Source organism: Amyelois transitella, chromosome 12, assembly GCF_032362555.1.
Source record: "Amyelois transitella isolate CPQ chromosome 12, ilAmyTran1.1, whole genome shotgun sequence".
Lineage (NCBI taxonomy): Eukaryota > Metazoa > Arthropoda > Insecta > Lepidoptera > Pyralidae > Amyelois > Amyelois transitella.
The window spans coordinates 11,268,019-11,289,236 of record NC_083515.1 but is presented as its reverse complement, the minus strand read 5'-3'; the positions used below and the strand labels follow the sequence as shown (position 1 = coordinate 11,289,236).

General features: G+C 42.5%; 4 protein-coding genes across 4 annotated transcripts in view; 3 read left to right on the top strand and 1 right to left on the bottom strand.

The window, feature by feature from the left end:
• The first annotated feature begins 85 nt into the window (after positions 1 to 85).
• On the top strand, positions 86 to 1,885 carry LOC106133147 (phosphomannomutase). The gene has a single exon (XM_013332772.2). The coding sequence runs from the start codon at positions 86 to 88 to the stop codon at positions 836 to 838; it is 753 nt and encodes a 250-aa protein (XP_013188226.1). The 3' UTR covers positions 839 to 1,885.
• LOC106133146 (enoyl-CoA hydratase domain-containing protein 2, mitochondrial) lies at positions 192 to 2,356 on the bottom strand. The gene is made up of 3 exons (XM_013332771.2): positions 2,083 to 2,356; positions 1,554 to 1,889; positions 192 to 1,443 (listed from the first exon to the last, which is right to left on the bottom strand). The coding sequence occupies exons 1-3, from the start codon at positions 2,354 to 2,356 to the stop codon at positions 1,178 to 1,180; spliced, it is 876 nt and encodes a 291-aa protein (XP_013188225.1). The 3' UTR covers positions 192 to 1,177.
• A 299-nt stretch (positions 2,357 to 2,655) lies between these two features.
• LOC106133153 (vacuolar protein sorting-associated protein 41 homolog) lies at positions 2,656 to 6,180 on the top strand. The gene is made up of 2 exons (XM_013332783.2): positions 2,656 to 3,544; positions 3,907 to 6,180. The coding sequence occupies exons 1-2, from the start codon at positions 3,109 to 3,111 to the stop codon at positions 5,985 to 5,987; spliced, it is 2,517 nt and encodes an 838-aa protein (XP_013188237.1). The 5' UTR covers positions 2,656 to 3,108; the 3' UTR covers positions 5,988 to 6,180.
• A 2,284-nt stretch (positions 6,181 to 8,464) lies between these two features.
• LOC106133142 (regulatory-associated protein of mTOR) overlaps positions 8,465 to 21,218 on the top strand; it is a 35,917-nt gene continuing 23,163 nt past the window's right edge. Inside the window, exons 1-18 of the mRNA XM_060946756.1 lie at positions 8,465 to 8,787; positions 10,045 to 10,147; positions 10,354 to 10,475; positions 11,463 to 11,582; positions 11,987 to 12,133; positions 12,461 to 12,702; positions 13,073 to 13,255; positions 13,576 to 14,017; positions 14,591 to 14,665; positions 15,170 to 15,250; positions 15,697 to 15,996; positions 16,532 to 16,601; positions 17,442 to 17,523; positions 18,014 to 18,138; positions 18,638 to 18,750; positions 19,068 to 19,206; positions 20,267 to 20,374; positions 20,719 to 20,889. Of these exons, the coding sequence (XP_060802739.1) occupies positions 8,608 to 8,787; positions 10,045 to 10,147; positions 10,354 to 10,475; positions 11,463 to 11,582; positions 11,987 to 12,133; positions 12,461 to 12,702; positions 13,073 to 13,255; positions 13,576 to 14,017; positions 14,591 to 14,665; positions 15,170 to 15,250; positions 15,697 to 15,996; positions 16,532 to 16,601; positions 17,442 to 17,523; positions 18,014 to 18,138; positions 18,638 to 18,750; positions 19,068 to 19,206; positions 20,267 to 20,374; positions 20,719 to 20,889 (2,803 nt within the window). The 5' untranslated portion in view covers positions 8,465 to 8,607. The remainder of the gene's footprint in view (positions 8,788 to 10,044; positions 10,148 to 10,353; positions 10,476 to 11,462; positions 11,583 to 11,986; positions 12,134 to 12,460; positions 12,703 to 13,072; positions 13,256 to 13,575; positions 14,018 to 14,590; positions 14,666 to 15,169; positions 15,251 to 15,696; positions 15,997 to 16,531; positions 16,602 to 17,441; positions 17,524 to 18,013; positions 18,139 to 18,637; positions 18,751 to 19,067; positions 19,207 to 20,266; positions 20,375 to 20,718; positions 20,890 to 21,218) is intronic.

Genomic DNA, 21,218 nt, shown 5'->3' with positions numbered 1-21,218 from the left:
AGCATTCGCGCTCCGGCCAACGCGCCCAGTTATTGACCTCTTGTTTGTTTTGGCTCCAAAATTCAAACGTTGCCTGCAGAACGACATGGCGACTCGCAAAACCTCATTATATTTATTCGACGTGGACGGTACGCTGACGAAGCCGCGGCAAATTATCACAGAGCCACTGAAGAAGTTTTTGCTGGATGAAGTGAAGCCGCGCGCATCCGTGGGTCTCGTTAGTGGTTCAGACTACGCAAAAATTGTGGAGCAGATGGGCGGCGAGAGTGTGGCATCGCAGTTCGATTACGTGTTCTGTGAGAATGGCGTGGTGCAATACCGCGCGGGTGAGCTGCGCAGCTCCGAGAGCATCCTCAGCTGCCTGGGGGAGCAGATGTTACAAAAAGTCATCAATTTTGCTCTCAGATACATGTCTATGTTGGAGCTCCCAGCCAAGAGAGGCAACTTTGTGGAGTTTCGATCCAGCATGATCAACCTCTGCCCGGTGGGCCGCTCCTGCAATCAGGCTGAGAGGGAACAATTCTCAGTTTTTGACAAAGAACATAAGATAAGGGAACAATTTGTTGCTGCTCTTGTAAGTGAATTTAAAGATACACCATTAACATTTGCCCTGGGTGGGCAGATTAGCGTGGATGTGTTCCCCACAGGGTGGGACAAGACATATTGTCTCAGACATGTTGTAGATGAGAATTTTGAGGAGATTCACTTTTTTGGTGATAAAACAGAAGCCGGAGGCAATGACCATGAGATTTACAATGATCCTCGAACTATTGGACACAGAGTGACTTCCCCTGATGACACTAAACAACAGCTGAAGGAATGCCTCAAACTCAGCTAATACTGACTGTAAGAGGCTGCTGTGATAAGGCTTGTTATTTGTGTACATAGTAAGGAGAATGATGAAATTAATTTGTAATATGTGAAAGAACTGACTTGTAAGGAAATAAAAAGTTACATGTTATACAGATGTTTTTATGTTAACGCTTACATACCAGTGCAAATTTAAAAATGTTTTACACAAAGAAGATGATGGAAGGAGAAAGATTTTATTTTAACTTGAAACTTAATACTTAACTTTAACATTCTGAAAAGGTATCAAAAATATACATCTAAAACTTATTCAAATAGTAACAAATATGAACACTTATTAAGAACCAGAATCATCATGTATCACAGATCAGTGTCCTTGATATTTGGGTTTTCGTTTCTCTAAAAAAGAGATCATTCCCTCTTGCCTGTCCTTGGTTGGGATATTGATCTCGTAGTACTTCTGCTCCACATCATAGCCCTGCTTAATGTCCAGCTGCAGACCCTCGTTGACAGCCTGCTTGGCACACCTCAGTGCTATTGGTGCATTCTGGATGATCTCCCGAGCCAGACTCAAAGACTTTTCAAAAGCTGCATTCTTCTCACTATTTTGCGGCACACTGTAATTAACCAATCCTGGAACATATACGAGTATTAAAAGCATTTATTAAGCAGTTATAAAGATTTTCAGCCACTCAGTTTACTATCAGTTTATCCACTAAGTTTATTATGTGATAAACACCTACCTAATGAAAATGCTGTATCACCATCAATGATTCGAGAAGTGAATATCAATTCCTTAGCAACATTTACATGTATGGCTCGGGGTAGCCTTTGAGTACCACCAGCACCCGGTATGAGACCTCTACCAGTCTCCACAAGCCCTAGCTTGGCTGTGTGAGCTGCTACACGGAGGTCACAAGCCAAGGCCAGCTCCAGGCCTCCACCAACAGCTGCACCTTCAACTGCTGCTATAGTTGGCATGGGCAGGTCTTCCACTTCTATAAATGTTCCACGCAGACCTCTCACAAAAGTTGCAACTTCAGCATCAGACATTTGGAAGCGCTCCTTTAAGTTGGCTCCTGAAACAATAAATTTTGAATACTATATTTAAATAAATTTCATTAAGAGTAAGTAGCTTCTGCCAGCTTAAATCTTGGTCACAAAAATCTAACTAAATTTCCTGGAATACTAATAATCCATTGTTACCATTAGTCTAGGATTTACAATTACTAAATAATTTGTAAAGAAAATATGTATGTGTGAATGTGTTACCGGCGCAAAAAATGCCTGGCACCATGCTGTGCAGTATGACAACAGATATTTCTGAATCTTCTCTTATCAGCTTGTGGACTTCTTTCATGGCCTTGATAAGGTCGAATCCCAGAGCGTTCCTGTCCTTAGGGCTGTTGAGGCCGTACACTGCGACGCCGCGGTCCGCGCCCTCCAACTTGTGGAACACCACCGGCCCTATGCTCCTCTGCTGCGTGGACAGCAAACGACGGACCTGCTTTATCACGGGCCTGCATGCTAACTTTAGTAAAATCATGACATTAATGTTAGGTAGGTAACAATATACTAAAATAATAGCTACAGTACAGATTGTCTAAAAAAGTAGGTACTTATTTAACTTTGTAGCATGAGGTTGTTTATCTGTAAGTACTGTCTTATCAGTATGTACATTATGTGATTGAAATTATTTACATATAACTATGTGTGCAATGCAAATGACTCGCACACAAACAAAACTGATATGTAATGACGTGTGGTTCGTGTGGTTTGAGTGTGTTATGTTATTATGTATGATACTAGTGATGTCTAATAAATATGATACAAATAATATAATATAAATAAAGCATCCTACCAAAAACATTTTGTAAAGAACTAGCCAAGTCTTTATGGAGCTGCTTGTTTATCTCTAAATAGTAATGATAGGTATCTACACTAAGCTAAGTACCTAATTGTTTACTACGCTGGGTTTTTGCAATGAGTAGTATTACTTTACTCTTTGGAGTGTCGATTTTTTATGTACCTACTTATAAGTGATAGGTTATTCCCCCTTTGGATTTGGATGGTACGGCAGTGTTTGAGTATAGTGTCTGAATGGATGATTGTGCCTCTACATACTTAAAAAAAAATATATAAGAGTTGCCATTGTCACCTAAAGGTATATATGTCAATAATATTTGCAAAAGGAAAACTCGTCAGAAAGAAAACTAAAAATTGAATCACTGAAAGGAGGATAGGATAAGATTGGTTTAAATAATATGTGATCGCTACGTTTATTGTGAAAGTTAAATCATGGCTCTGAATTTGGAGAGCTGTGACAGTTTGCCTCCAGATGAGGAGCCAAAGTTGAAATACGATAGAATGGGTAATGATGTGCAAAACATCCTACAGAAGGATGCAGTGAGCTGTATCTGTGTTCATACAAAGTTCATTTGTCTTGGCACGCAATGGGGGGTGATACACCTGCTGGACCACGAAGGAAATACTGTGCCAATTTCACAAGACGGGAAGGATAAGGAGTTGCGAGCTCACGCTATCGCCGTGAACAAGATTTCCGTGGATCTGAACGGAGACTACATCGCTAGCTGTTCTGATGATGGGAAAGTGCTTGTGTACGGACTCTACTCGAGTGATAATGCCCACAGCTTGCCTCTCGGAAGAGTGATCAAATCTGTGGCATTAGATCCATTATACTTTAAATCAGGTTCTGGAAGAAGATTCCTCACTGGTAATATAGAGTGTGATTTCTCTTTTGTATTACAATTACCAGTACAGGTACATTTTTTTAAAGGCTCCAATAAAAAAGAATAGGACCACTCCATCTCTTTCACACGGATGTCGTAAAAGGCGACTAAGGGATAAGCTTACAAACTTAGGATTCTTCTTTAGGTGATGGGCTGGCAGTCAGTATTTGTATTTCAATTCTATCATTCAGCCAAACCACCGAACATGGCCTTTCAGATTTTCAAGACTGATGGCTCTGTCTACCTTGCAAGGGATATAGACGGGATTATATGTATGTATGTGGAAGCTCCTCTACCATTATCTCCAGCTTCATTGAATAAATTTTGAATTATAATATTGTTTCAGGTGACACTAAACTCACACTATACGAAAAGACATTTCTGAACCGCATCCGTAGTACTGTGCTGTTTGAATGTGAAGGCTACGTGCAGGCCATCTCCTGGCATGACCGCTTCATAGCTTGGGCCAGTGAGGTTGGTGTCCGGGTCTACGACCTCCAAGCAAGATGCTCCCTAGGTCTCATCCAGTGGGAAAAGTGTCCCAACAGATCTATTGAGGATTACCGCTGCAATCTACTGTGGTCAGCCCCCAAGACTTTAATGATTGGTTGGGTTGACACTGTTCGGATATGTGTTATAAGAAAGCGTAGTCAAATTGAGCTTCAGACCAGAGATGTCACTGAGTACTTAGTAGATCCTGTATATACCTTCCAGACAGACTATTATATTAGTGGACTAGGCCCGCTGGAGGACCAGCTGGTATTGCTAGGAGTGCCAAAGGATTATGATCCTGAGACAGGCAAGGCCCAGCGGCCGGTTCTGATGGTCGCTGATTACAAAGATTGTGAATTTTGTGAAGTGTCCACTGACTTCCTCAATATTCGGGGTTATGAAGAATACTCTTGTAATGACTACTTTCTAGATATGCTCATTGAAGAAAATAGATTTTTTATTGTATCTCCTAAAGATATACTTGTAGCTAGTCCCTATGATATTGATGAAAAAATAACCTGGCTCACAGAACACAGCAGATTTGACAAAGCCATGGCGGTGCTGGAGGAAGTCGGAGGGAAGACTGCAAAGCACTCGTTAGTCATTGTTGGAGTGCAATATTTGGACCATTTATTATCAGAGCACCTGTTTGAGGAGGCGGCCATCCTCTGCGCCCGCATTTGCAAGAATGACAAGGCCTTGTGGGAAAACCAAATTGTAAAGTTTGCTGAAGTCAATCAGCTCAGGGCTATCAGCCCCTATGTACCTAAAAATCCGGAGCAGTGCTTGAGCCCACACATTTATGAACTTATTTTTTATGAGTTCTTAAAAGTGGATCCACAAGGATTCCTCAGGCTGGTGAAGGATTGGAATCACAGGCTGTACAACACAGGGGTTATTATAAAAGGGGTGCTGGATCACTTGCTGACGACAGAAGTGGACAAAAACACTTACCTGGAGGCCTTAGCCATGCTGTATTGCTATCAGAGGAAATATGACAAAGCCCTCAATGCATACCTCAAGCTTCAGCATAAAGATGTATTCAAACTCATTTCCGATTACAAAATGTATAATGTGATTCATGACAAAATATTAGACTTAATGACCTTGGACTGCAATGAAGCAATATCCTTGCTTCTGGAAAATAAAATTCCAGTTGAAGTGGTTGAGAAGCAGCTGGAGAAACATGACTACTTGTTGTTCCAGTACCTGCATGCTTACAGTAAGAGGGAACCCAATGGCAAGTATCACGGGAAACTGGTGAAGCTCTATGCCAAGTATGATAAAGAGAAACTTCTGCCGTTCCTCAAGTGCAGTGACAACTATCCCATCCAGGAGGCACTGGATGTGTGTCAGAGCAATGAGTTCTATCCAGAAATGGTGTTTCTGCTTGGTCGCATCGGCAACACTAGAGAAGCTTTGCAGATCATCATCGAGCAGCTCCACGACATCAAGCAAGCCATCAACTTCTGCCAGGAGCACAACGACAAGGAGCTCTGGACGGATCTCATCAAGCAAACTGTAGACAAACCCGAGTATGTCACATTGCTCTTGAAAAGGATAGGGAACTATGTGGACCCTCGGATGTTAATACAGAACATTAAGTCTGGATGTGAAATCAAAGACTTGAAGGACTCTCTGGCGAAGATGATGTGTGATTACAGGCTCCAGCTATCAGTGCAGGAGGCCTGCAAAGTGATCACACTGCGGAATTTCTTTGAGATTCATGAGAAGCTCATTATCGGTCAGCGGAGAGGAATCTCAGTGACTGATGATTTCCTGTGTTGTGTTTGTCAAGGTCGCATTATTTTCAAGGACTTGTCTAATGCTTCAAACCTAAAAGTGTATAATTGCAGGCATTCATTTCACATAGAATGCTTGCCTGAAGGTGCGGAGTCCAATAGTTGTCCTGTATGTAGTGCGGTCAGGATGTGACGTACAGACAGTGAGCTCAATATTTGTTCTTAAGTGGTAGAGACTTGAACAATTTGAATAATATTTTTACATGTAACTAGTGATAACAAATTATAACGACCTATTTATTAATTGCCATTGGTTGAACTAATTGATGAGGTTTAATTGATAACACTATTTGGTGCTTTTATAATAAAGTGGCTTTTGTATTATTTTCCTGATTTATGATTAATAATAAAAATCCAATTAAACATATTCCACACTATTTTGTTTAGTTTAGCTTGCAAGTTGAGCATCCTGTGAACCCTAGCATAGTTATGTTTGAAATGTAGATATGGTGCTAACATAACCGTTCTAAATATTAAGAAGTGAATGACTCACTGACATTTCAACACACAGCTCAAACTTTATGTGGTCTAGGATGCATGCATACATATATTCACGTCTATATCCCTTGCGGGGTAGATAGAGCCAATAGTCTGGAAAAGACTGATAGGCCACATTTAGTTGTTTGGCTTAATGATAGAATTGAGATTCAAATAGTGACAACTTGATAGCCCATCGCCCAAAAAAAAATAACTAGTTTATAAATAAGCTTTTCCTTGGGCGCCTTTTAAGACATTCATAGGTGAGAGGTGGAGTGGTGCTATTCTTTTTTGTATTGGTGCCGGGAACTACTAGGGTCTAGTGTGAGAGACGATTTCCCAGAATTCCAGTGGGAACCGCTATATAGGTGATTTTACGTTTTACGAGAGCGGAGCCGCGGACATCCTCTAGTGTACTTTTACTTATATATACAATACAAGCTTTTACTTGTGGCTTCCCCCGCGCAGTCTTTTTCTGGGATGAAAGAAAGTGAGAAGAACTAAGGGTTCTTCTCACTTTCTTTCATTAATTTTAATTCTTACATCATCGTGTTCTGAATATAAGTTAACTTTTATTCTGTAGATCCCTTTTTATTTTGTAGTTCCTGGGTGATCGATTGGTGCTCGGTGGACGTCAGAAAAAACCTGTGGGAAACCCATATAATAACTTTTATAAAAAAAAACCACTCTCAAACGATATCCTCCTTTTATCAAGTCAGTTAAAAAAGTAGTAAAAACAAAAATCAATGAAGTCACAAAAACCATATAAAATACTAAAAACCATATAAATGATTAGGAGGTAGGTATACACAGAAATGCTTTAGTTTATTGTCAACTAACGACCCGCCCCGGCTTCGCACGGGTGCAAAATTATAAATGTTATTATACATAAAAACCTTCCTCTTGAATCACTCTACCTGTTACAAAAAACCGCATCAAAATCCGTTGCGTAATTTTAAAGATTTAAGCATATAGACAGACTAAAATAGCGACTTTGTTTTATACTATGTAGAGATCATCGCAAACAAAAGAGTAAATAACCGCTACGCTTTCTCCCTCATCTCTGCATGCTCTTCCACAGAAGTGTTTCGGGGCTCAGGGTACCTACGCCTCAATAACCGCTACGCTTTGTCGCAAAATTTACTAAAAAAAGCCCGTGCGAAGCCGGGACGGGTCGCTAGTTTATGATTTTAATATAAGTTGGGATCAATATTTAAAAACATTATTTGAAGGGATCAATAATGTCTTTGGTGGGCATGTAACTTTTTTTGAGAAAACGCATTGAGATGAATGGGAACCACCACATCCTATCCTACTACTATCCTACTACTATTATAAAGGCGAAAGTTTGTATGGATGTTTGTTACTCTTTCACGCAAAAACTACTGAACCGATTACCATGAAATTTGGTATGTAGGTAGCTGAAGACCCAGAATAACACATAGGCTACTTTTTATCCCAGAGTTCCCGCGGGATTGATAGGGTTTCCATGCGGACGAAGTCGCGGGCGGCCTCTAGTATTAATTAAATGTAATGGGAACGATAATGGGATGGGAATCGGAACCGTGTAAATGCCTTTCAACGAGGTCTGGAATTTGAATTAAAGTTTGTATGTAGTTCACGTTTTATATTAGTTGTCTAGACACCTAAAGAACTTGAAAACATGTTCGTAAAATAAAAAATAAACCAATTATAAGATATAGGATTTTTTTTTCAGTGTTCGTTTTTATCAGAGAATATAACCGCTACCCTTTATATGACTATCAACTTCTTGGAGGAACGGAACGGCGTTTTGGTATGCTGGGTTTCTAAGTTACGAGATTTCCCCCTAAATTTGCATAGTGATAAATTAGATAAGAAAGTTGTTGTAGTAGCTTATACAACACATACAATAAAAAACCAAATTCCTTTTAAAAAATGCGTATTAAGAAAATTTTATGTTATGTATCATTTGTCCATAAATGAAAATTTCATTAATTTAATTGTATTGTGAAAATATTTTTGTGTATTAATAATTAGTGAAAACCACAAAATGCAATATTTTCACCAGATTTACTAAAATGCATAAAAGTGCTCTGACTCTAAATGCCGTAAAATTATTTTGGAAAACTTTTTTTTGGAGTTGGAGACACAAATCTTATTGTTTATTCCCATGTGGTGTCGAAAAATGGACGCGCACATGATGCTGGTTTTTGTGAGGTTTTAAAAATGTTGTTTGTTGTATATGTTCGTTAGCGTTAATAATTGACGAGATTGTGACAACGTGTGTAGTGAAAATGACAGACATGCCTCCTTATCTCCCGGTTAAAGATGAGGAGAAGAGTGATCAGGGCGATAGTGAAACTTCCTCGGACATAGATGATTGGGATTTACCTTTGTGTTTTAATAAACCAAGGCATCTTGAGCCTATCAAGGGAGCTGAACGCGTGGAGCACTCTTGGCGAGTAAAAGAAAAGGTGCGCCAATTTTTTTAAGCAGTAAACTTTGGACTGCATAACTGCGTATGCAATGCAGTCACTTGGCACAATGAAAACAAACGCACATGGTCCTCTGTGGCTCTGTGAATCCTTAGATCCTATTCGTTTTGGTTCTTTTTTATTCAGTTCTATATGTAAATAAGCTCAATAAATTGGTTTAAACACCATACCATTGACATTACAATAAGTAAATTTACTTGTTTTGTGGGCTAATGAGTGTAGTATATTTTCAGTTATAAAATTTTAGACTAATTGTATTCTTTTTAAATAAAATATAACGTATATTTGATTGAGTTTTAGTAAATAGGAATTTTCTTATTCTTCTCCAACTTATTCTAGTCCATAAATAGTTTATGCACATAAATTTTTATGTATGGTTTTCAGGAAAGTGTTTTTGTCTTGGCACCATCACCTGTCTTAGATGATACATTCTTTTAACCTCATGTTTTCTTTGAATGGCTCACCTAGGTTTCATTTGTAAGGCTTATAAAATTATGTGTTTTTTTTATCAAAGAAGCAGTTAAAAAATTATGTTTTTTCTAATTTGATTCTTTTAATATTTTTAACAAAATTGCTTTTTAGTTTTTTTACTTTTACTGTGAAATCTGTTAATTATAATGATGTGATAACCTTACAGATTACTCAGTTCACTGAGAGCTCGATAACAATGAGTTAACATTTCACAATAAATGGAAAGAACTTATATGTAGAGAGAGTATCAAGATTAATAAGCATTGTGAAGATAAATTATTATCCTTTGAATTTGAAATTTATTTAGTTGTTGTAAATATATAATATTAGGTTTTATATTGTAACCATTAAATTTGAGTCAGCCCAAAGGAAGAACATAACACATTATTTGGCTGAGTCCAAAAGGCAATTATAAAACGAGTCAGACCTGAGTTTCTTGTATGGTCATTAACCTTAATGTGTTCATGGATTTGATGTCTTAATTAAAGTTGTTCCATATTTTTTTTATTCACTGATTATTAATAATAATTTGGAATGTTTAAAATGGACATTTCCATCTGAGTTAACTTTTCTCACTTTCACCTTCTCACACTCCAATGTTGAGGAGATACAAAACATTTATGGTGTCAAAATTTAAAATATAAATATGCCTATTATGCCTCTCTTAGTTGACTCAATTGCATATCCTGGAAATATTATTTTGGTCATAGCTATCATATATTATAAGTAGAAGCTAACTTTTAATGATTTTTTTTTATGTTTTAGTACAAGACCCATTGTGTAGCGTTAGTACTGTGCCTCAACGTGGGCGTGGATCCCCCGGACGTAGTGAAGACGCAGCCGTGTGCCCGGCTCGAATGCTGGATTGGTGAGTGTGGCTTCATGGCCTTATTCTGTGTTCAGTTTAGTTCTTTTATAATTTTTTTTTCTTTTCATTTTGCAATGTGTGAGTTATCTAGTATTTTGTTTTGAATTTTTATTTAAATTAATAAGACACACTTCAAAGTGAAGATTAAGTAATAGAAAAAATTTTTTTATCTGATTGCATGGACAACCAATTTTGTTTCTTTATAGATCCAAACTCGCTGTCTCCCAGCAAAGCGTTGGAGAGCATCGGCCACTCCCTGCAGTCCCAGTACGAGCGCTGGCAGCCGCGCGCTCGCTACAAGCAGTCGCTGGACCCCACTAGTGACGAGGTTACATTTATTTTTATCTTAATATATTAGAGTTAATGGTACTTCTTCTAACTTCCACCAATGGGCTTGTGGCCCATTTTACGTGGAGCGTGGATCAGCTTTAGTCTAATTATGCCAGTTCCCCGATGAAGCAGAGCAAGGAACGAAATGGTGTTATAAAATTTAACAAACACACACTTAGTTGAATTTGCATGTGTTGATGAGGACATTTAGGACATTCTTGCAATGTCTAAAGCAAAAAGCCTCTCTTTTACTATTAGCAATTTGGGCAGGTACAATGACAATCACAGGAAACAGCCAACTGCGCCCTGTCAAAGCTCAAAACAATTGAAACAATGCTGCAAAAAAAAAGGTGATACCACCTTTCTAATAAGGCCTGCCTGACCTAAACGTGCATTGGGGATTATTTAATGCAATTTTGCATGCATGGGTAATATTAAATATTTGGAACAAATGTCTAGTTCTACAATAAATAGCTCTTCAAACTTTGTAGATACTAAAAATAGTATAAAAGACATTAGCTGAAATTGAAACAAAGGTGCGTCTGACGGCGTGGGGGCGGGCGCGAATTAGCATAAATTAGTTAATGAGGCCGCCCGCGACCTCGCCGATAATCTGCCCCCCGCCGTACGACAGACTGATGTTGCGTCTGTAGTTTTAATTAGTCTAATTTATTACACAACTGTCCAAAACACGTTCGCAAGTTTCGGGTTCACGTGCGAATTTTCTATCTGAGTAGAGATCTGATATCTATTGATGTCTGTATATAACAAAATTTGTCTCCATTCGTTTGGCAAGTCATTTTGTAAAACAAATTTTTCGAATTTCTCTTTTGGCAAAAGTTGCCGCTAGTGACTGTTCTGATAAATGTGTCCACAACATTCTGTGGAAAAACGAGTTCCCAGTTCACTTTAGCATTCTCTTTGAGTAGCTATAAATCGGCCAAGAGTAATTTATTTTTTCTAATATCCCACTCTTCATGTTCAGGTGAAAAAGTTATGCTGCTCACTGCGGCGCAACGCCAAGGACGAGCGGGTGCTGTTCCACTACAACGGGCACGGCGTGCCCAAGCCCACGGCGCAGGGCGAGATCTGGGTGTTCAACCGGGTGGGTTATCAACACTTACAGTAAATGAACCTAACGCCGAAGAGCGGGGCTAGCGTCCACTACAATGGTTACCGACACTTACACTGAAATGCTAAAGACCATGACACTGTTTAATCCTGCTTATATTATAAATGCGAAAGTTTGTGAGTATGTCAGTATGGATGTTTGTTACTCTTTCACGCAAAAACTACTGAACCAATTACGATGAACTTACCAAAGTTCATCACCAATATTGTAGGTAGCTGAAGATCCAGAATAAATGGCATAAAGGCTACTTTTTATCGCGGAGTTCCCGCGGGATTGATTGTTAAGTTATCACAAGGTTTCCACACGGACGAAGTCGCAGGCAGCTTCTCGTTTCTTCTAACAGTACTTTCTAATAAATAATAATAATAAAATTGCAGTCGTACACGCAGTACATCCCGCTGTCGATGTACGACCTGCAGACGTGGATGGGCGCGCCGTCGCTGTACGTGTACGACTGCTCCAACGCGGGCGTCATCGTGGACAACTTCAGCCAGTTCGCCGAGCAGCACGAGCGGGAGCACGAGGTAACCCCGACTCGCAGCCGCACAGGATGTGTGACATGACTCAGTCTCGCCCGTGAGGGTCACAGAAGTCATTCAGTGTAACCTAACCTAACCTAACCTTCTCAGTGTTGCTGCGATATAGGCTAATAGCGACAAAAGCGCCATTTTTACAGCTGTGTGTGACACTATCTTTTTGAATTTTTAGATATTATTTAATCTTACCTAAGCTAGGCGATCAAAACAGTAACCTGGTCTAGTTAGGTAGTAAATACGGATCTCTGACTAACTCAATCTGTGTAATTTGTTCTGTAAGTATATATTTATTTATTTCATTTAATTACTTTCCAGGCGGCTCTAAACGCGAAAAGTACAGAAGCGTCGAGCGGGCCTCCCCCACCGGCGGTATCGTACCGGAACTGCATCCAGCTGGCGGCGTGTGCGGCCGGACAGAGCCTGCCCATGAACCCCGAGCTGCCGGCCGACCTGTTCACGGCCTGCCTCACCACGCCCGTCAAGATGGCCATGAAGTGGTTCGTGCTGCGCACGCGCGGCCGCGCCGCGCAGCAGGACCTCATGGACCTCATTGACAAGTACGTGGCCACGTTGGTGTACATACTATCCCGTCACTTATCTGGAAAGTTACCTGGGGTGAGCTCTTATGAGTCGATGATCACATGCAATCCTGGATGGAGTAAGTTGGTGTTTGAAACTTTGCAGGTGATTCTTACCCATACATGTTACTTATACAGTTGCTTAAATGTACAGGTTTCCCCACGATGTTGTCCTTCACTAGATTATCACACAATGTGATTGTGGGAGAATCAGCACATTTGTACTTACTATTATGTTACTTTAGTTACGATGTAAAGATGAGAGACCGACGAGCTATCGTAAAGTGTATCTGTGCCACAGCGATCACGTGAAATAACTCATTTATCAGTGAACGCATTTGTTTTTCAGGATCCCGGGCCAGGTGACGGACCGGCGCACCATGCTGGGCGAGCTGAACTGGATCTTCACGGCCATCACGGACACCATCGCCTGGAGCTCCCTCACGCCGGAGCTGTTCCAGCAGCTGTTCCGGGCTGATCTCCTCACGGCCAGTCTCTGTCGGAACTTTCTGCTTGCTGACCGCATTATGAGGTCTGTGTATACCATTTTATGATTTTGAAGTCGTTACTGTGTATGTAGCATATCTCCTTAGCAAATGGTGCAACTCCACTTTAAAGATTTGTATGACAAATTATCAGGGCAGTAACCTATTGCAACTTAACTAGTTTGAGAGTACTTTTACTTTTTAAATGTACTGGCAGTTTTAATTTAACTTTAAATTTGGAATATATTTTACCAATTTTAGCCGGTGTTGTCGTGACTGAAAAGGAAAATAGTTTCAAATTTGGAATGCCTTATTTGTTTTTTTTTAAATAGTAAGTAGTAAGGTCTGACGCTAGCACTGCCCGCAGGTCGTACAACTGCACGCCGGTGTCGTCGCCCGCGCTGCCGTCGCTGGCGCGGCACCCGCTGTGGGCGGCCTGGGAGCACACGCTGGACCTGTCGCTGGCGCAGCTGCCGCTGCTGCTGCCCGCGCCGCAGCTCTACCAGCACTCGCCCTTCTTCCGCGACCAGCTCTCCGCCTTCCAAGTGTGGCTCGAGCTCGGCAAGTGCTCCCCGGCGCGGCCGCCGCCCGAGCAGCTGCCCATGGTGCTGCAGGTGCTGCTGAGCACGCTGCACCGCGTGCGCGCGCTGCAGATCCTGTGCCGCTTCCTGGCGCTGGGCGCGTGGGCGGTGCGCGCGGTGCTGGCGGTGGGCATCTTCCCCTACATGCTGAAGCTGCTGCAGGCCGCCGCGCCCGACCTGCGCGCCTCCATGGTCTACATCTGGGCCAAGATCATCGCCGTCGACCCGGTCGGTGACACTCTCTAATGCTAATGGCATCTCCGGCATACTAGAATAGAACCACTCCATATTTCGTTAAAGGTGACTAAAAGATAGGCTTTGTATAATACCAACATTTATTATTCCTATTCCTTAGTCGCCTTTTTCGACATCCTTGGGAACGAGATGAATGGATTGGTCCTATTCTTTTTTTTTTATTAGTGCCGTGAACCATACGGCACTGCCGGGAACCACAACATTCTAACATCTAGATTATTTAATTTCTTTTCCTTCATGTTATCATATCTTATGTTCAACTAATTTATTTACTAATTTATGTACACAGAAAACATCGAAACTGATAAACACAAAAAACAAAATTACATAGGATCTGCTTAATTCAAAAGAAATCTCTTCCAGCAGACCCAAGATAATAAAAAGCAAACATGTTTGTGTGCTTCTCGATGTTTGCTGAGTTGCGCGACCAAACACCAAACGAGTACGCTAAAGTCTACCACTTTCCACTTGTCATTTTTTATTCTTCAATAGTCACAGCTTTTTGCTTCAGAGAATCCATCCCAGGAATGATATGTTTATTTGCAGACGTGTCAGGTGGATCTGGTGAACGCTAAGGGCCACAAGTACTTCCTGGCGATCCTCCAGGACCCTACAGTTGATGTGAGTAGCCACTCATTTTAAACTTTCACGTTATATTAAGCTTATAGCGATGCTCACAAATATGTTACGGCTATTGTTACCTGTGTTGCACAATAAATATATTAGATTTACATTATATTATTTATAATAATACAGGTATTATTTATAAACGAAGCGCATGAACCACAGAACGAGAACAGCGAATTTGCTTGTTACGTCACGTCTGTGAGTTGCCTCGGCAGTATAGCGCAACCTGCTGCTGAATTTAACCGAATTAAAACTATAAAATAATTTTGTTTTTAAATAGGATTGTCTATTACCTACCTTATGAACGAGATAGAAAACATTTCACCTGCCATTTGTTCATGACTTGGGATTCTTTTAGGCAATGGACTAACAACCTATTGCTATTTGAATTTCAATTCCATTATTTTTGTCATACAGCTCTTGGGTCTGTCCACCTCACAAGGGATATAGACGTGCCAATATGTATTATGTATGTTAATATAATTGTTGTTTCCGTAGATAACGCACCGAACGCTGGCGGCGTACGTGCTGGCCGGCATCGTGGACAACTACCCGGCGGGGCAGGAGGCCGCCTTGCAGGTCTCTATTGATACTTGTCACTTCAGATTATTTAGCTACAAGTCATTGATATGTGAAGTATGACACATTTGAAGAATGTTACATTAGAAGACACGCTAAGAGATGTTAAGAATGTCAGGTTAGGGACATCATTGCGAGTGATCAAAGAAAAAAACTATAATATAAAGACCTAAAACATATCGTGAATGTGAACAAATTTTAATTCCTGGCAACCATTGTGAAAAATTAACAAAAGAAGATCACTATTTTTTTTCACTTAAATATTAACTTTTTTTTTCTAAACGGCCAGTGTGCTCTACAATTTTAAACAGCGAGTAATTAAAGTTTAAAATGTTTGTATTAATTTATATGTGGGACGGGAAAACGTGGAAAGATCTAGAGGAGGCCTTTGTGTCTAAAGGATACTGATGTGTTTTTATGACAAGTGTTGTATACGTGTGTATCAGGGCTCGATGATCTCGATCTGCCTGGAGCAGCTGGGCGAGTGCGCTGGCGCGGGAGAGGACGCTGGAGAGCAGCAGACGGCGCTGCAGCAGTGGGCGTGCATCGGCGTGGGGCGGCTGTGGCGCGGCTACGACGCGGCGCGCTGGGCGGGCGCGCGCGACCTGGCGCACGAGAAGCTGGCGCCCGCGCTGGCGGCCGGCCGCGCCGAGCTGCGCGCCGCCGCCGCCTTCGCGCTGGGCTGCTTCGTGGCGGCGGGCGGCGCGCGCCCGCGCACCGACCACGCCAACGCGCTGGACCACCAGGTACACGCATTCATACAGTCTCTCCAGTGCTTAAATTGGACTGTTTTGAACCAATTTCAAGTTTGTAATTGTAAATGATAAATAATTTTGTGGTTCCCGGCACCAATACAAAAAGAATAGGCGACTAAGGGATAGACTTACTTATATTCTTTTTTAAGCGATAGGCTGGCAATGAAAAAAAATGAAAATGAAAAATATTTTATTTGGAAACAAAAACAAGTACAATTTAAGTAACATAGGATAACGATAACATCTGCAGAAGTTATGAAACTGTGTCGTAGATCTCAACGCCCACCTCCAGAAAACATTTATATAATGTTTTCTGGAGTGTTTCCTTAATCTTAGCACCTAATCCATTTATAGGCTGGCATATATAGGCTGGCAATCATTAAGCCGAGCAGCTAAATGTCGCCAGTCAGTCTTTTCGGGACTATTAGCTCTGTCTACCCCGTAAGGGATATAGACGTGACTATATGTATGTTTGTAATTGTAAATGCGTGTGCACGTTTTAGAACAATTCCTATTTGTATACCAGGTCGCTATAGTGCTGGCCGCGAGACTGTCTCAAGACTTCTCGCATCACGTCCGTGCTGAAATCTTGGCGGGTGAGTAGAGCTTTCACATCTGAATGTGACCGTTATATACAATATCATTAACCCCTCGAGCCTTTCCGCAGCACATCTGCCACGCTGGAACTCGTACTCTTAAATAACGCGATATTTTAAGTTTTCTATTTTCTTAACTAAGCAATGCAAATAGAAAAATAGCTGCATAAATTTGAATTTGGAATTCCTAACCAAAGAGGAGAAATTTGTGATTAAAGTGGCCAGTACAATAAAATGCTAATTTCATATGTAAGAACCTAATATAATATTCAGGTAATTTATGCGCAAAAATGCCGATTTCCTTTGGAATAGGATCACTGCTTCTCTTTCCCACGGATGTAGTAAAATATGACTAAGAACATAAGCGCTTTCATCTAGTTCAGATTTTACCATGATCCGTGTTAAGGTTGCGGAGGTCGTTTTACACGACTCCCGTCTGACCTATCTTGTCTTACCCAATCCAGGAACATGGTCAAAAGACAAAACCCAGGGTTTTTCTACAGAAGGTGGGGATGGGATCGGAATTACGTTAGGGAACAATATTGTTTGTGGTTCCCGGCACCAATACAAAAAGAATAGGACCACTCCATCTCTTTCCCATGGATGTCGTAAAAGACGACTACGGGATAGGCTTGTAAACTTGCGATTCTTTATTTTTTAGGCGATGGGCTAGCACCTGTCACTATTTGAATCTCAATTCTATTATTAAGCCAAACAGCTGAACGTAGCCTGCAAGACTGTTGGCTCTGTCTACCCCGCATGGGATATAGATGTGATTATATGTATGTAAGAAGAAAACAGTATTGTTTGACTGATGTCAATATGTATTTGAATTCTCAGCGCTGCAGTGGCCGGTGCTGATCTTCGAGCAGCACTTCATCGCGGTGTACATGCAGGAGCGCCTGCGCAGGAGCACTAACGTGTGCGTATGATCAGCTTTATTCATCACGGTTCATAAGGAATTGCTTGATTCGCGGTTTACAGGGTATCAGGGAGTGATGTGCATTTTAAGAATGTTTCAGACGTAGCTGCAAATTTTAGCTTTTTATGCTGTATGTTAAGAGTATTGAATGTTTCAGACGTAGCGGCAAATTTTAGCTTTTTTTAGCTTTATATGCTGAGAGTATTATAGCAAAGATATGTTTGCCTTTACTTTAATATATAATGTTAATTTGCATCAATATTACGCTATTTATAATTTTTTTCAAAAAAATGTCGTTTCACAGCACCTAACGCTAAGTTATTGCAAAAACCCAAGGTCCAATTTTCTATGCTCGAAATAGAAAATTAGACCTTGGGTTTTTGCAATAACTTAGCGTCGTATTCTTTGACAATTTTTTGATCGCTGCATGTCTTTTTTTGGTATCGTGTCAAAAGTAGATGACGGCCAACAGTAAGGTGTATGTTTGTAGCGTGGTGGGTTCCGGTTCCGGCAACGGCGGCTCGCAGCCGGTGGCCGTGGGGCAGGACGCGCTGCAGCCCGGCGCCGCGCGCGCCGCGCCGCTCCGCCAGCGCCCGCTGCAGCTGCCCGCCATCGGTGAGCTCCATCTCTCTGCTACACTCTACTGCACTCCACTACACTCTACTACACGCTACTACACTCTACCACTCTCTATTATACGCTACTACACTCTACCGCTCTCTATTATACGCTACTACACTCTACTATACTCTAATTATACTCTAGAGGGGTAGGCAAAGACTACCTCTTCCCACTTGCCACGATCTTACTTCCTTTGCTTTATCCACATTCATAACTCTCTTCATGCAAGTTTGGCGGTTTCGGGCACTCTTGACCTGACCCTTTGCCAGGTCGTCCTTAATTTGATCAAGATACATTCGTCTAGGCCTTCCCACCCCGACCTTTCCCTCCACACTTTCCATGTATAATATAGCTCCTTTTTATATATGAGTTCCACGTAAAATACCATTTATCAAAGTCAGTGCACAAACAATTTGATTTAAAATGACATTGATGATGATTACGTGCTATATCATAAATGTTATCATATTGATATATGTTTTTGGTGAATCAGGTTTCGGCTCGGTGTACATGAAGCTGTGGCACACGCTGTGCGCGATGGCGCGCGAGCCGCACCCGCAGGTCTCGCAGATGGCCAACGACATCATCAACCACATCTCCAACCAGGTATACTTGACACTACATACACATTTCGTAGTCCCAGTCTTTTTGTGTTAACGAAGCATCTAGGTCACAGAAAATGAGTGTGAAACTGTTGTGCGATGGTCGATTGCTCTACCACATCACTATTCGTCATTGGGAGAATGGACGATAGGAAGTCTTTCAACGATTCGTCGAAGTAGGTTTCCATTCTGTCGACGAATGATTGGAAAAAGACAGTAAAGGTGGCTTAACGTCAAAACATTTCTTTGAATTGTAGTCTGAACCCCGTCGGGGATTTTGTTTTACAAACAATTGATTTTGATCACCTATTTTGTGCACAGGTGGACAACGTGAGCCGCGAGAACGAGGTGACCGCGCGAACGCTGAGCGGCAGCAGCGGGAACAGCTCGTCCCTGCCGCCGTCCCCCAACACGCGCGCCTGCCCGCTCTCCGAGCACACGCGCACGCTGCCCGCCATGAGTACGTACACACTGTAACAACATTAGCAGCAGCGGGAACAGCTCGTCCCTGCCGCCGTCCCCCAACACGCGCGCCTGCCCGCTCTCCGAGCACACGCGCACGCTGCCCGCCATGAGTACGTACACACTGTAACAACATTAGCAGCAGCGGGAACAGCTCGTCCCTGCCGCCGTCCCCCAACACGCGCGCCTGCCCGCTCTCCGAGCACACGCGCACGCTGCCCGCCATGAGTACGTACACACTGTAACAACATTAGCAGCAGCGGGAACAGCTCGTCCCTGCCGCCGTCCCCCAACACGCGCGCCTGCCCGCTCTCCGAGCACACGCGCACGCTGCCCGCCATGAGTACGTACACACTGTAACAACATTAGCAGCAGCGGGAACAGCTCGGCCCTGCCGCCGTCCCCCAACACGCGCGCCTGCCCGCTCTCCGAGCACACGCGCACGCTGCCCGCCATGAGTACGTACACACTGTAACAACATTAGCAGCAGCGGGAACAGCTCGTCCCTGCCGCCGTCCCCCAACACGCGCGCCTGCCCGCTCTCCGAGCACACGCGCACGCTGCCCGCCATGAGTACGTACACACTGTAACAACATTAGCAGCAGCGGGAACAGCTCGGCCCTGCCGCCGCTTCATTTGCATAAACAAGATTAACAAAGTGTTGAGAAGTTTGCCGTTGGTCCGGCAAGGAGATGTAGTGAAACGCGTAATGGTTTTAAGTGTGTCTATTTTACATATATCGGTTGCTTATATACTAATAAAGGACGTGCGTTTTGCTATCTAACTTAATCTCTAAACTTTATCTTATAGTGTGCCTTATCCGGTTATGTGCTGATTGTATGTACGACGATGTCGCTACAAGAAGTAACTCTTCTTCTTGAAGTAACCTCCGATTCACCATCGTTTTTGTACTCCGGGCATGAGACTCTTTGATGGTCAAATTGATAATACCTGCTATTATTCAAGGATAGATTTGGGACTTTCAGGGAATCCAAAAATTCAGCTATACATTGTCATTCGACGCTCATCAGTTCTTATGATATAATACTGTTTAACAGGTAATCGCCGCGTCAAAGCAAGCTTGTCCCACACAATCTCGGAGGACTCTGTCCCGGCCGCCGAGCGCGATGGAAGTCGAGAACGGGACTCCACCTCTTCAAACTCTAGTGAGTTCATCTCATCGTCAACCAAACATCATTATATCAGACTATCATTATTAGTTTACTGAATTTGTACAACCTTTCTTATTCACGTCTTATTTCAGTCCCGTATCCCCACATAATCCCCACATTTTATCAACTCAATGAACTTCCTGAAAATAAAAACAAATCGCTTGCCGATACCTAACGAAATGTACCTCAATCAAATCGAGGTCGTTCTGGTGAGAGAAAGTAAACAAGAAGAAAAAATATAGGCAATGTGTCTGAATGTGGAGTGGAAGAGTGTGTATGAATCTTGTAAATACCCTTCTAGTAACATAATGCAAATTATAATAATGTTATGTTTGCAGGTCAACCAAAGGAACCGAAGAAGCCTATTGTCAGCACGAACTTCGTGGAGTGGGCGTCCAGCATGTTCTCCAGGGCCGAGGGTCAGGGGTCGCCGGACTGCGAGAGTAGGGCCCACCACGAGCGAGTGTGGCGATACTGCCGGAACAGCAGTCTGCGCGCCGAGGCCAGAGGTCAGCCAGGGTCAGCTTGTCATAGTGGGGGTCAGGGGGGCAGACTGCGAGAGTAGGGCCCACCACGAGCGAGTGTGGCGATACTGCCGGAACAGCAGTCTGCGCGCCGAGGCCAGAGGTCAGCCAGGGTCAGCTTGTCATAGTGGGGGTCAGGGGGGCAGACTGCGAGAGTAGGGCCCACCACGAGCGAGTGTGGCGATACTGCCGGAACAGCAGTCTGCGCGCCGAGGCCAGAGGTCAGCCAGGGTCAGCTTGTCATAGTGGGGGTCAGGGGGGCAGACTGCGAGAGTAGGGCCCACCACGAGCGAGTGTGGCGATACTGCCGGAAC